This window comes from Schistocerca piceifrons, chromosome X (genome assembly GCF_021461385.2).
Source record: "Schistocerca piceifrons isolate TAMUIC-IGC-003096 chromosome X, iqSchPice1.1, whole genome shotgun sequence".
Lineage (NCBI taxonomy): Eukaryota > Metazoa > Arthropoda > Insecta > Orthoptera > Acrididae > Schistocerca > Schistocerca piceifrons.
The window spans coordinates 758,108,132-758,121,263 of record NC_060149.1 but is presented as its reverse complement, the minus strand read 5'-3'; the positions used below and the strand labels follow the sequence as shown (position 1 = coordinate 758,121,263).

Here is a 13,132-nt window from a genome sequence, read left to right as displayed (position 1 = left end):
ACACACTAGGCAGAGATCAGAACAAACCAGTACACAGAAGAAACCCACAAAACCAGCATGGCAACACAGGCTACAGATCAGAATAGAAAAACTGAGGAAAGACATCGGACAGCTAACACAATTTATAAGAAATGAAATATCAGACAAAAAACGAAAAAGGTTAGGTAAAATCTCACAGCAAGAAGCAATAGAGCAATTAGATGAAAAGAAGCAAAAATTACAAGCATTGGCCAAACGACTTAGAAGATACAAAAAAAGTGAAAATAGAAGGAAACAAAACCAAACATTCAACACAAACCAAAAGAGATTTCACCAAACAATAGATAACACACACATTAAAATAGACAATCCACCAAACATAACAGACATGGAACACTTCTGGAGCAACATACGGTCAAACCCGGTACAACATAACAGGCATGCACGGTGGATACAAGCAGAAACAGACACATACAAGATGATACCACAAATGCCTGAAGTGATAATTTTGCAACATGAAGTCACCCGAGCAATTAATTCTACACACAATTGGAAAGCCCCTGGAAATGATAAAATAGCAAATTACTGGCTAAAGAAGTTCACCTTAACACATTCACATCTAACTAAATTATTTAACAGTTACATTGCAGACCCGTACACATTCCCTGATACACTTGCACATGGAATAACCTATCTGAAACCTAAAGATCAAGCAGACACAGCAAACCCAGCTAAATATCGCCCCATAACATGCCTACCAACAATCTACAAAATATTAACTTCAGTCATTACACAGAAATTAATGACACATACAACACAGAACAAAATTATAAATGAAGAACAAAAAGGCTGCTGCAAAGGAGCACGAGTATGTAAAGAGCAACTGATAATAGATACAGAGGTGACATATCAAGCTAAAACTAAACAAAGGTCGCTACACTACGCATACATTGATTACCAAAAAGCTTTTGATAGTGTACCCCACTCAGGGTTACTACAGATATTGGAAATATACAAAGTAGATCCTAAATTGATACAGTTTCTAAACATAGTAATGAAAAACTGGAAAACCACACTTAATATTCAAACAAATTCAGATAACATCACATCACAGCCAATACAGATTAAGCGTGGAATATACCAAGGAGACTCATTAAGTCCTTTCTGGTTCTGCCTTGCTCTGAACCCACTATCCAACATGCTAAATAATACAAATTATGGATACAATATTACTCGAACATACCCACACAAAATCACACATTTGCTATACAAGGATGATCTAAAACTACTGGCAGCAACAAATCAACAACTCAACCAATTACTAAAGATAACAGAAGTATTCAGCAATGATATAAATATGGCTTTTGGAACAGACAAATGTAAGAAAAATAGCATAGTCAAGGGAAAACACACTAAACAAGAAGATTACATATTGAAAAACCACAGTGACTCCATAGAAGCGATGGAAAAAACAGATGCCTATAAATATCTAGGATACAGACAAAAAATAGGAATAGATAATACAAATATTAAAGAAGAACTAAAAGAAAAATATAGACAAAGGCTAACAAAAATACTGAGAACAGAATTGACAGCAAGAAACAAGACAAAAGCTATAAATACTTATGCTATGCCGATATTGCCCTACTCATTTGGAGTAGTGAAATGGAGTAACACACCCCTAGAAGCACTCAATACACTTACACGATCACAATGCCACAAATATAGAATACATCACATACATTCAGCAACAGAAAGATTCACATTAAGCAGAAAGGAAGGAGGAAGGGGATTCATCGACATAAAAAACCTACATTATGGACAGGTAGACAATTTAAGAAAATTCTTTCTAGAACGAGCAGAAACTAGCAAAATACACAAAGCAATCACTCATATAAATACATCGGCTACACCACTGCAATTTCATAACCACCTTTACAACCCTTTAGATCATGTAACATCAGCAGATACGAAGAAAGTAAATTGGAAAAAGAAAACACTACATGGCAAGCACCCGTATCATCTAACACAGCCACACATCGATCAAGACGCATCCAACACACGGCTAAGAAAAGGCAATATATACAGTGAGACGGAAGGATTCATGATTGCAATACAGGATCAAACAATAAATACCAGATATTCCAGCAAGCATATTATTAAAGATCCCAATACCACAACAGATAAATGCAGACTTTGCAAACAACAAATAGAAACAGTAGATCACATCACAAGTGGATGTACAATACTAGCAAATACAGAATACCCCAGAAGACATGACAATGTAGCAAAAATAATACATCAACAGCTTGCCTTACAACATAAACTTATAAAACAACACGTTCCCACATACAAGTATGCACCACAAAATGTACTGGAGAATGATGAATACAAATTATACTGGAACAGAACCATTACAACAGATAAAACAACACCACATAACAAACCTGACATCATACTCACCAATAAAAAGAAGAAATTAACACAACTAATCGAAATATCCATACCCAATACAACAAATATACAAAAGAAAACAGGAGAAAAAATTGAAAAATACATCCAACTGGCTGAGGAAGTCAAGGACATGTGGCATCAGAATGAAGTTGACATCATACCAATTATACTATCAACTACAGGAGTCATACCACACAATATCCACCATTACATCAATACAATACAGCTACATCCAAACTTATATATACAATTACAGAAATCCGTAATTATTGATACATGTTCAATTACGCGAAAGCTCCTAAATGCAATATAACATATACCGTACAGTTAAAAGGAAGTGACGCTTGATCAAGGTCCGCGTCACGTCCCATTTTTAACCAGACTTAACGTCTGAGAAAGTAAAGAAATAATAATAATAATAAAAGTATTTACGCACACCAACCATTCAAAGCCACTCAAGAAGTTCCTAACTGCTGATCTTCACAAGGAGATCATGTGATGATATAGGACTAAATCAGAACTACACTAACTGAGTTCCTTACCTTCATAAAAATTGATTTTGTTACAACTGGGATATCATATGATAGATGATCACAACCTGGGTCAAATGGTTCTTTCAGATAACTACCATGCTTTGCAGCACCCAAGGCGATCAGTTCATCGGGATTTACACTACATAATAACTCTGAATTGGGAAACATTTCTGAGACAGATTGCTGAATTATCGGGATTTTCGCAGATCCACCGCACAGGAGCACCTAAAAGAAATATTTCAGAATTCTGTAGTACACTCATAACATTAGTAGAAATAAGGAAAGGTCTGAAAAGTTAAATAGACATACAAGAGGGAGCTTATGTAACTAGTAACATAAATCTTACTCTGGTCAATATAGTAATTCTTAAACAATTCAGTAATGTGTAATCAAACAATGGAAACTCCAGAAAAGAATATCAGCAATGTAGGAAAAGACAGATTGCTACTTACTGTGAAGAAGAAACAACAAGTTGCAGACAACACAATTAAAAGACACTCACTTATAGCTTTTGGCCACAGCTTCATAAGTAGAAGGCAAAACACACACACACACACACACACACACACACACACACACACACACACACACACACAGCCACCAGGTGAAATGATATGTAAAGTAGCACACTTTGTTTGACAGAAACAGCTTTGTGTTTCACAAGTGAGTCAATGGAGGAGCAGCAGCAATGCGAGACAATTTGCAGTATGGTATCACTTATAAATCCTCATGCTCTCTAGAGACAGCATCACAATAAGCATGTGCAGTGCAACAAAGAACAACAATTGTATGATGCCTCTTCCCCATATTTTGACTCACTGAACAGTCAATCACAAATTTATTTCAAATTAACTATACCTGTTACCAATAAGGATGAGAACAGCTTCATGTGTAAGACATCTCAAAATATAAACACAAAAGGTATAAATCTGACAGAAAAAACTACTTTACAAGACAAATAAATGTTAGTTTGAGTTGATATCTTCCTTCTAAATGAAGCTCAGCAATCTACGTACATCACAAAAGACACAATATACAGAATATACTGTATGAGCTACAAAAGGTACATGGCCTAGCCAAAAGAGCAGCCAATTTTCCTTTATATCAGTGTCAATGTGTGCTGGATGTACATCAGTGCATATGACCATTTTCATACATGTCATGGCATTCACACAGCAAACTCTCCACAGGGTATCTACTGTAGACAGTGGAATAAGTCTTATAACATTGGAATAGAACAATTATGGAACACACAGATCTCTTACAGGGTGTATACGGGGACAAGGAGAAAAAATTCCTGGATCTCCCAGTGAAAAATACATTTTCTCCCGTGTGGAAATACACTTTTTCCCTGTTAAGTGACATTATACTTTCCGTCAGAACTGTAAAACTTATCAATCCTTTGAACGGATATGGTTTTATACAGCAGGATAGAATTTCTCAGCACTTTAGAAAATGAAACTCAGGGGGAAAAAACACGTTCTGGGAAGATCTTTGATGGGCAGCAACATGTATGCTGCATATTTTTGTATTAAGAAAGTATAAATTCGAATTCCACCAAAGGAAAAGTTGATGGCTTAAGTTAATATCCATAGTGTTGCTACACGAAAAGCAAAGCTTTCACATAGAATATTTGTCTCGAATATTAATAAGCTACAGGAGAAGCTAAGCTTTCACATATAATGTTCATCTGTTTAGTGCATGTTCCACTTTAAGATACATCACACAAATACGCCAGTAAAATTTTTAATACCGACATAAATCTCTGATCTTCTGGGCTCAAAATTCTTCTAAATGGCTCGTCATCAAAGAGTTGCTTTTTAAATGAGAGCAAACACTCTGCGATTTAAGAAATTCATTGTACATTCTTGCACATAGTTCCGTTTGCGTAAAAGGAAATTTACTTTGAAAATATCGCTTTTCGAACCGCAATTCTCAATATTTTCCTGCGACCTGTTAGAAATAGATTCATTTCAGCAGTTGCCAGAGAGCACCAGATAAGAGGCGTCACCACGCTTGCACAGCTACGGTGACGTAGGAAGCCCGTATGTTCGTACATGTAAAACATTAAAAGATCTTTCTTACATTATGTCATAAGAGAAACAAGACATCAGAGGACACACCAAGAGCATCGGAAGTTCGTGAACCATACTAAAAAGCATAGTTTGACTTAAAGCGCACATTCGCATGTCCAGATTCCCAATGATGTAGGCCTCAACCTCATATTAAGCTTTTCAGTGTGGTTTTCAGGATGTAAATTTTCTTGGTGTACCAGTACTGTATTATCTCATGTTTGGATCTTTATTATGGCATAATTCCGTACGTGCTAGAAGATGGAATCGTGCACTTGAAATGCAGTGAACAGCTGAAACTAGCCTATGGAGTGGAATTAAACACTGCGTGTCAAATTTACTGCCTCAGCAGGAAAGCTTAATAAAAGCCAAATTTCTTTAGAAAACCGACAAAAATAACTACACTGTTCTGCAAGGTGATTAATGCTTGACTGTCAGAAAGGTGGAAATAAAATAAATTCTGAAACTAGTAACACATTTTAGCCTACCAAAATTATGTGAATGTATTTTAATTCACTTGATAGCTCCCAACCACAGAAATATGTCTTTTTTTCATTTGACGTGAGAGCAGTAAACGAAGAGGAAACACAAAAATCACTAAACGTAAACACGTGTCACGTGGAGACCCTCCACTATAGCTCAGACTGCTCTGCACACATAAAAAAAAAAAAAAAAAAAATTCAAAAAAGTTCATTTTGTAGCGCACATCTTTCTGAAGAGTCTGATACATAAAACATGTATCTGAGAGGAAATGTAAGAGATGTTATTTGGTCTTAAGTGTGCCGAAGTGCAGTGCCACGCCTCTTCAAACAACGTTCTTATACCACACATCACTGTATTTCGCTCTGTGTAACTCAAAGGTGTATATTTTGTAACGGATCCCATCAAACTATTTCAGGACTGTGGAAATTAAAATTCCTGTAGTGTCTCTCCTTCTCCCAGTCAGCCGGTTTGACATTCTGCCCCTCTTATTTTTAAAAAACATGCAATTAATACTGGATGGGATTATTTGTAACCAGGAGAACAAGAACTCTTCACAAAATCAGGACTCTTTATTACCTATTAGCTAATAACTTGCTCTTCTGTGCGACATAAAATTAAATATAGGATACCTAAAACCAGTAAAGACAAGAGACATGCAAGACAGTACACATTTCTTCAATCCTTAGGTCCTAGTGATTTTTCTCTCTAATCTTGCTACAGCTTTACATGGTGTGCTTTCCTTTCTGCGAAAGAGCTATTACCTCATCAAAGTTTGTCAAACATTTTGCTACATTTTGCTACATGATAAATCGAAATGTCGTCTAATACTGAAAAAGCTGTTAATACAAATAGTACCCAAGAATGGTGTGGTTTCTCAATCTAACTACATCTGTTTTGTCACTGGTTCCTGGATAAAACGAAATAGGCCATTCCAATACTGCAGCAATTGTAACACACACCAAATAAGGAAGACTGTTTTGGCAATAATGATCATTTTTATATTACAGCAATATAATTCACGAAGTAGCAGCACAAAATATCTATTTTCCTGCTACAATCAAAAAGCTTTATGTTAGGAACTAGTTTCAAATTTCATTCATATGCTCCAGTTTCATGCACGAGAATAAAATTTTTGTATGAATTTGGAATCGTCATATTCTTCCATAATTTGTGTGATGTCCCCATTTCTTCTCCTTCCTCGTACTAACAAACAATCTTGTCATCATTAACTCTGTAACTATTCCTACTACTGTCAAAACTCATTCTCCGTTTAACTTTACTAACCCTGTCACAATCACTGGTTTAGTTATCCAGCGATTATTCTCTGGTTAGGTGTTAGTATGTGTTCGTACAATGCATTTTCCGCACTACTCCCAGAATGGAACTTAAGCAGCTGCTAGCTCGTGACTACAACTGGCCCTGTCTAATGTAGCGATGTGGCCAAAAATTTTCCGTCAAAATTCACTTTCCTGGATACACCGAGAAGATAATACATAATCTTTCTTACCTGTTATTCCTGTTAGCCATTTATTTCAACTCTGGTAATCTGAATCTATGGATTTCGCTAGTAATTATAACAACGCTGAACATTTGCAAACCAAATCAACCACATAAACAAGCAGCAGTTGGCATTCACCGGTTTGGCTTTATTCCGCTCAGCTCGTATAGCCCCGTCCCGTTTTGTCTGGAGGAAAGTTCATGTCTAGATGTGATGAGGATTCCCCTGGCAGAGATATCACGTACACTATGCACGCATTCAAAAATCAAATTAGAATGTGTTCAAAAATGTAATGTCCAAAAACCAGCAGATGTGCATTTCAAAATCATATGAACAATCGACAGACCGACGTGCTTTGTAAAAGAAGGTTTTTCCCCCCTCAAGAATATGAATCTGCCCTCTCCCCCCGCAATTGTTGCCCGGTTCAGATACAACTGTTTGCGCCCCCCCCCCCCCCCCCCCACTAGATCCAGGACTGCCGCGCACGCGTGAATGTGGCAGCTTGGGCGCGCCAGTAAAATTTTTCCAGGTACCCCATGTGGCTGGTTGCACAGCCAACAGCCACATTTCTGTAGCCAGAAGCGGGAGAAGGTATTACTCATACGCGTGTGCATGAGCCCGCTTGTAACTACTTAAATGAATCAAATTTAAACAGTTGTGTCGTCACACTCATCACAGGCAATTCGTTGTTATGAAGCATTGCATAGTCTTCCTACAGCCTTTAACACATTTTGCTGTTGACAGACGCTTGTACGTGCACTGTGTTATTTTATATGGCGCATTTCCTTTGCAATTTAAGTTTTATTTTCATTTTTTTCTCTCGTTCATGTTTTAATGCTGCAGTATGATTCTGGAGTAGCGGGATACACTAATATCCTTTGTTAGAGTATTGGTTCTTACCAGTCAAAGTTACACAAATTTAACTGGAAACTAAAACAACGAAAAATTTCCAGAATTCTAAAAAATTCCCTGGTTTTTCCTGGTTTTCTCCCGGATGAACAAATTCCCGGGTTTTTCCCAGATCTCCCGGTTGTCCCGGGTCGTATACACCATGTCTTACAGATTGGGGAAAACAGCAACAGTATAGAAGATGCCAACATAAAATATGTTTAAGATCAGGTCAACTGCTTTAGGAATGGCAAGGGAGTGACAGACTGCCTCTGTCAATGCCAGTGTCACCTTCTGACATGAAGAACCACTTTCAGGATTAAAAATTTGTGAAAAATAGATTCTATAAATGACAACTGATGAATTGTGCATTACCAAATGTGCTCCACATCATTGCCCTGGAAGAAGATGGCAAGCAGATATTTTGCCTGCTTAAAGGCAAAATTCATGGAAATCTCTGGAAATTTAATTACTGTGTAATTCTTCCTTTGAATCACACTGATATGAAATGAAACCTTGTGCTTGCAGTTTAGTATGGAATCAAAGTGACAACTGATGCAATAGCACTCATTGTCCTCCTCAAAAACCACAAAGAAAGGAAAAGGAAGATAATAGATTGCAATGTACCGTTCATTGTAATTAGAGAGAGAGAACACAAGCACAGATATGATCAAAATGAGGAAGGAAATAGGACAAGCTTTTCTGTAACGAACAATCCCAGCAAATGTTATATCTATTTCAGAGGGGGAGAGGGAGGGACTATGACAACCCTAAATGTGAATGGCTTGATGTCGATTTGAATTCTGGTCCTTCTGAATATGAATCCAGTGTGCTAACTACAGTGTTCCCTGGTGCAGGGTGGAGTGGCTATGAGCCAGCACGGTGCAAACAGGCGACGGAGGCGAGGTGGGAGCCCGAGAGGTTCCAGGGAAAGGCAGCTACAAATCTAACAAGTTCTTACATTGAGACATCTCAGCTGCTCGATAGACTATCAGTGGCCAGCTGGCCACTGAATTCCACTGTGCTGGCTGCTCACATTCCAATACTGATGCGGCTTTTGCCCCGAGCGTTTGCAGCATGTTCTTGACGATGCTGTGTGGCCCCGGCTGACACCCAGCTGAGTCACAGTAGGGGATGCCTACCATGTGAAGATGCCTAGTGTGGATACCTGCTGCACTGAGCAGTGGTCAGCCATGCTACTGGAGATGACCTGGTGTAGTCCACTGCAAATTGGGACTAATTGTGGGGAGGGACTTAGTGTATAGAGCTGTTGTCCATCTGTGGCCTCAAACCAGTGACTTTTTATTGGCAGGTCCACGTGGTATCCTCATTTGGCAAAACCCTGTCGCCCCAATTCGGCTGCAAGACTAAGAATAAATCCATTACAAAAATTACTTGTACTTATTGTCAATAGCAGTGCACCATTCATTCATGCATATGCAGCACTATCAGTCACGTATCCAAAAAATCCACTGCCACTGTCAGTTTGGACAACTGCCTTGCCCTTTGCTGCATTAGTATATGCAGCACTGCTGAGTTCACTGTTTCAACAAGCTAACCTACATCAAAACACTGCACTGGCCTTGTTGAATTATTACAGTGACAACATCCCGTGCTCGCCTGCTTTCATAGCTGTGGCAATGCACTGCTCAGATTTACTCTAATATGGCCATACATGAGAGTTGAGATAAACTTGGGTATTTTAAAAAAAAAAAAAAAAAAAAAAAAATCCAACCCAGTGGGTCAAATTTAGTTTTTGTGGGTTTTATTGTTTTTTCTATTTTTCACATTGACGATAGTTCAATTAAAATTCCTATTATTAACTTATTCAAAATGTAACCCATTCGTACAATTACTTTATTAGGCCCCTTTTCTTGCCCTGCTAGCACTGCATCCATTGAGAGGATCTTCTCCACCTACTGGCTTGTTTGGTCAAAATTAAGAAATAATTTAGGAGAGAAAGGACCTGACAAATTAGTGAAGATCTAAAAAATTTCTGCATGCTTCAAAAAGAATGTACTTTACATTCATTATTAAAGTTTTTTTCTGGTAGTGTAAATGTTATTTATCTGTGTGTCTTATATTGCAAGAAAAGTTAAATATAATATTAATTAAAAAATTCTTCCGATATTAAATAGTTGCCTCGATGGCTTCTTTGAATTTGAGTAAGGCTAACTATATTGTGTTATACTACTTTACAAGCCCCCCCCCCCCCCCCCCCCCCTACACACACGCACGCGCACCCGCACCCGCACCCGCACGCGCACCATTTTCATATCACACTACTTGTTTGTACAAATTACAAATAAATTTTATACCCAAAACAACTAGCAAGTTGCTGACGTGTTAGATACGGCATCAAATCTTTCTTACTAAGCTGCTTATTGCTATTTGCTTAGAAGTCTTCTTTTTGCACTTGTTTTCACTTCTGGCAATTTAAACCTTCATGGCTTGTCCCAGTGCTTCCTTTTCTCTTAATCCTAAATTTACACCTACTCTACATTCACACTACAAAGTTATACTCTCACTCTCTCTTATGCTCTATGGATCTAGTCTACTAAAACCTGGATTATTGGTGGTTTATGCTGATGACTGGCTCTCCACCTCAAAAGAATAAAAGCTACACGCACCAGAGTCAGAGCCACTGTAGCACTTGGTACTGCAGCACTCACATTCATTGTCATATGTCGTCATCCTTCTCTGAAATGCTCTACGTGTTGCATTAAGTGCTTGGATGAAATGACCCCTTCCTGCACAGCAATAGATCATTCCAGGGAATGGATTAGGTCAGGTTCTAGAGTTTGATTAATAAATTTTACATTCTGCATTGGTAACAACTCTAAAGGCACATGCGGCAATTACAACTTTGTCTGTGAGATGTTCAATTGCACAATTCTTGTAATTGTGGCTAGTAGATGGAAGGTTCACCCTCTTATGTCACATGTAGTAACATTTACTAATAACCTACTTACCATTTTAATGTTCAATCCGTCTGGCCTCCATGAGCTTCCCCAGACTTCTATGTATTCCAAAGGCTCGATACGTGCTCACAAATTGTTATTCAGTGTGTTTTTCTGTCAATGGGTGACCGACGATATGGTGTGCCTGTGTCTTCTGCACTGAGGAAACTTTATAATCTTCTCACACCATGATGAGCTGCTATGCAATTACAAGAGGTGGTTTGCTAGCCTCAGAGCATACAGTGGAGCTGATCATAAAAGGTTTGGTGGCCAACACTATTTCCGCATGATTGACTGCTTCACAGGTTTTCATCTAGAATGACTGAGCATACTGACATCACACAACCATAATCAACTTGAGACCAGGCAAAATGCACTATATAAAAAAAAAAAAGAGCTCTTAAGTTCTGCCTACTTCCCATATTCTGTGACCAACATATCTAAAAATACTGAGTGCTTCCAGAGTTCACTCATTTTGCTTTCTTACATACAGCAGCACAGCTTGCGACAGACTAATCGGAGTTGAAAATCTTGACAATTGAACTGAAGCAGCTAAGACATATGAACTAATATTCTCATTTATTTGCCTTGCACTTGCTGCTGGTATACACTAGACAGCAATACTCATGGTAAATAAAAGAAGAAGTGAAGATTAGGGTCTTATAGCCCACCAATGACAAGGAAGTGAAGAGTACGAGCTCAGTGTATGCAGGTATCGGGAACGAAATCGCCCACATCCCTTTCAAGGGAACCGTTCTGGCATTTGCCTACATTTATTTGGAGAAATCACAGAAGTTTAAATTTCACACTGTGTCCCGGATGGTTCAGTGGTTACTGCACCTGTCTAGTATGCAGGAGAGCCCAGATTTGAGTCTCGGTCCAGTACACATTTTCGCTCATCGCCACCAATTCCACTTAACGTCCTGCGGCAGCTGACAGCAGTTATCCCCTTCAATTTACATATAATTTTTCATAGCTGCAGATTCTGCACCGTGGTGTCTGTTCTTTTAGGCAAACATTATGCATTCACATATTTTGAGAATTTACACACACACACACACACACACACACACACACACACACACACACACACACACACACACACACACACAGTGTTTCCTAACAGGAAACATAGGTAAGTGAAAAGAACTGGAGAATAATGTAAAATCATCATCACCACCACCACCACCACCACCACCACCACCACCACCTTGCATCTGTGACATACAATGAAGAGCCAAAGAAACTAGTACACTTGCCTAATATCGTGTGGAATGTGTGGTTCATCCATAAAGGAGACCAAGTATAGAATACTAGTACAACCCATTCTTGAGTACTGCTCGAGTGTTTGGGATCCCCACCAGGTCGCATAAAAGGAAGCATCGAAGCAATTCACAGGCAGGCTGCTTGGTTTGTTACCAGTAGGTTCGATCAACAAATGATTATTACTAAGGTGCTTCGTGAACTGAAATGGAAATCCCTGGAGGGAAGACCACATTCTTTTTGTGAAATACTATTGAGAAAAGTCAGAGAATCAGCATTTGCTGCTGACTGAAGAATGATTCTACTGCCATCAATGTAGTACATTTTGCTTAAGGACCATGACAATAAGATAAGAGATATTACAGTTCATATGGAGGCACATAGACAGTTGCTTTTTCCCTTGCTCTATTTGCAAGTGGACAGGAAAGGAAATGATTAGTGTTGGTACAAGGTACCTTCTGTCATGCACCATAAGATGGCTTGCCGAGTACATATGTAGACATAGAGCTTGAAAATTCACCTGAAAGTATGATGCTATGGTCATAGCCTTGAATCACTGACACAGAAGAGCAATACAGTATAATAAAATAAAAAAAAAAATAAGAAATAGAACATGAGCATTATCACAAGAAGAAACACCTGACTCAGAATTGTTACACAGTGCAAAAGGGAATGGTAAATGGGAGGGTTGGGGGCATGGAAGGGTATGAGGGACTGGGGAAGGGATGGAGAAAGAGTAATGTTGTAAAATGGTAGTAACTCTACCAGATGACTCACCTTGTTTATGTCTCTGCAATCGATACCTCTTGGCTCAGTGCTTCTTCTATGGGGGCAGTACACATTTTCACAGCTGCACTAATCAAATTTTCAAATCGTGCTCTTGTAACATTGTAGCTAAAGTCTGTTCCTTCACACAAAGACTCAATAAAACAATGAGCTGTACTCATTGTGGACAAAATGTGTTTGCACTGCTCTGCAGCATTGTACAATTTAGCCATAGCA

The 13,132-nt window shown here is 38.5% G+C and overlaps 1 protein-coding gene across 1 annotated transcript in view; it reads right to left on the bottom strand.

The window, feature by feature from the left end:
* Positions 1 to 12,928, bottom strand: part of LOC124721937 (heat shock 70 kDa protein 14-like) — a 33,864-nt gene extending 20,936 nt beyond the window's left edge. The window contains exons 1-2 of the mRNA XM_047247095.1: positions 12,908 to 12,928; positions 2,976 to 3,191 (exon numbers count right to left, since the gene is read on the bottom strand). Coding sequence (XP_047103051.1) covers positions 2,976 to 3,134 — 159 coding nt within the window. The 5' untranslated portion in view covers positions 3,135 to 3,191; positions 12,908 to 12,928. The remainder of the gene's footprint in view (positions 1 to 2,975; positions 3,192 to 12,907) is intronic.
* Between the last annotated feature and the right edge of the window lie 204 nt (positions 12,929 to 13,132).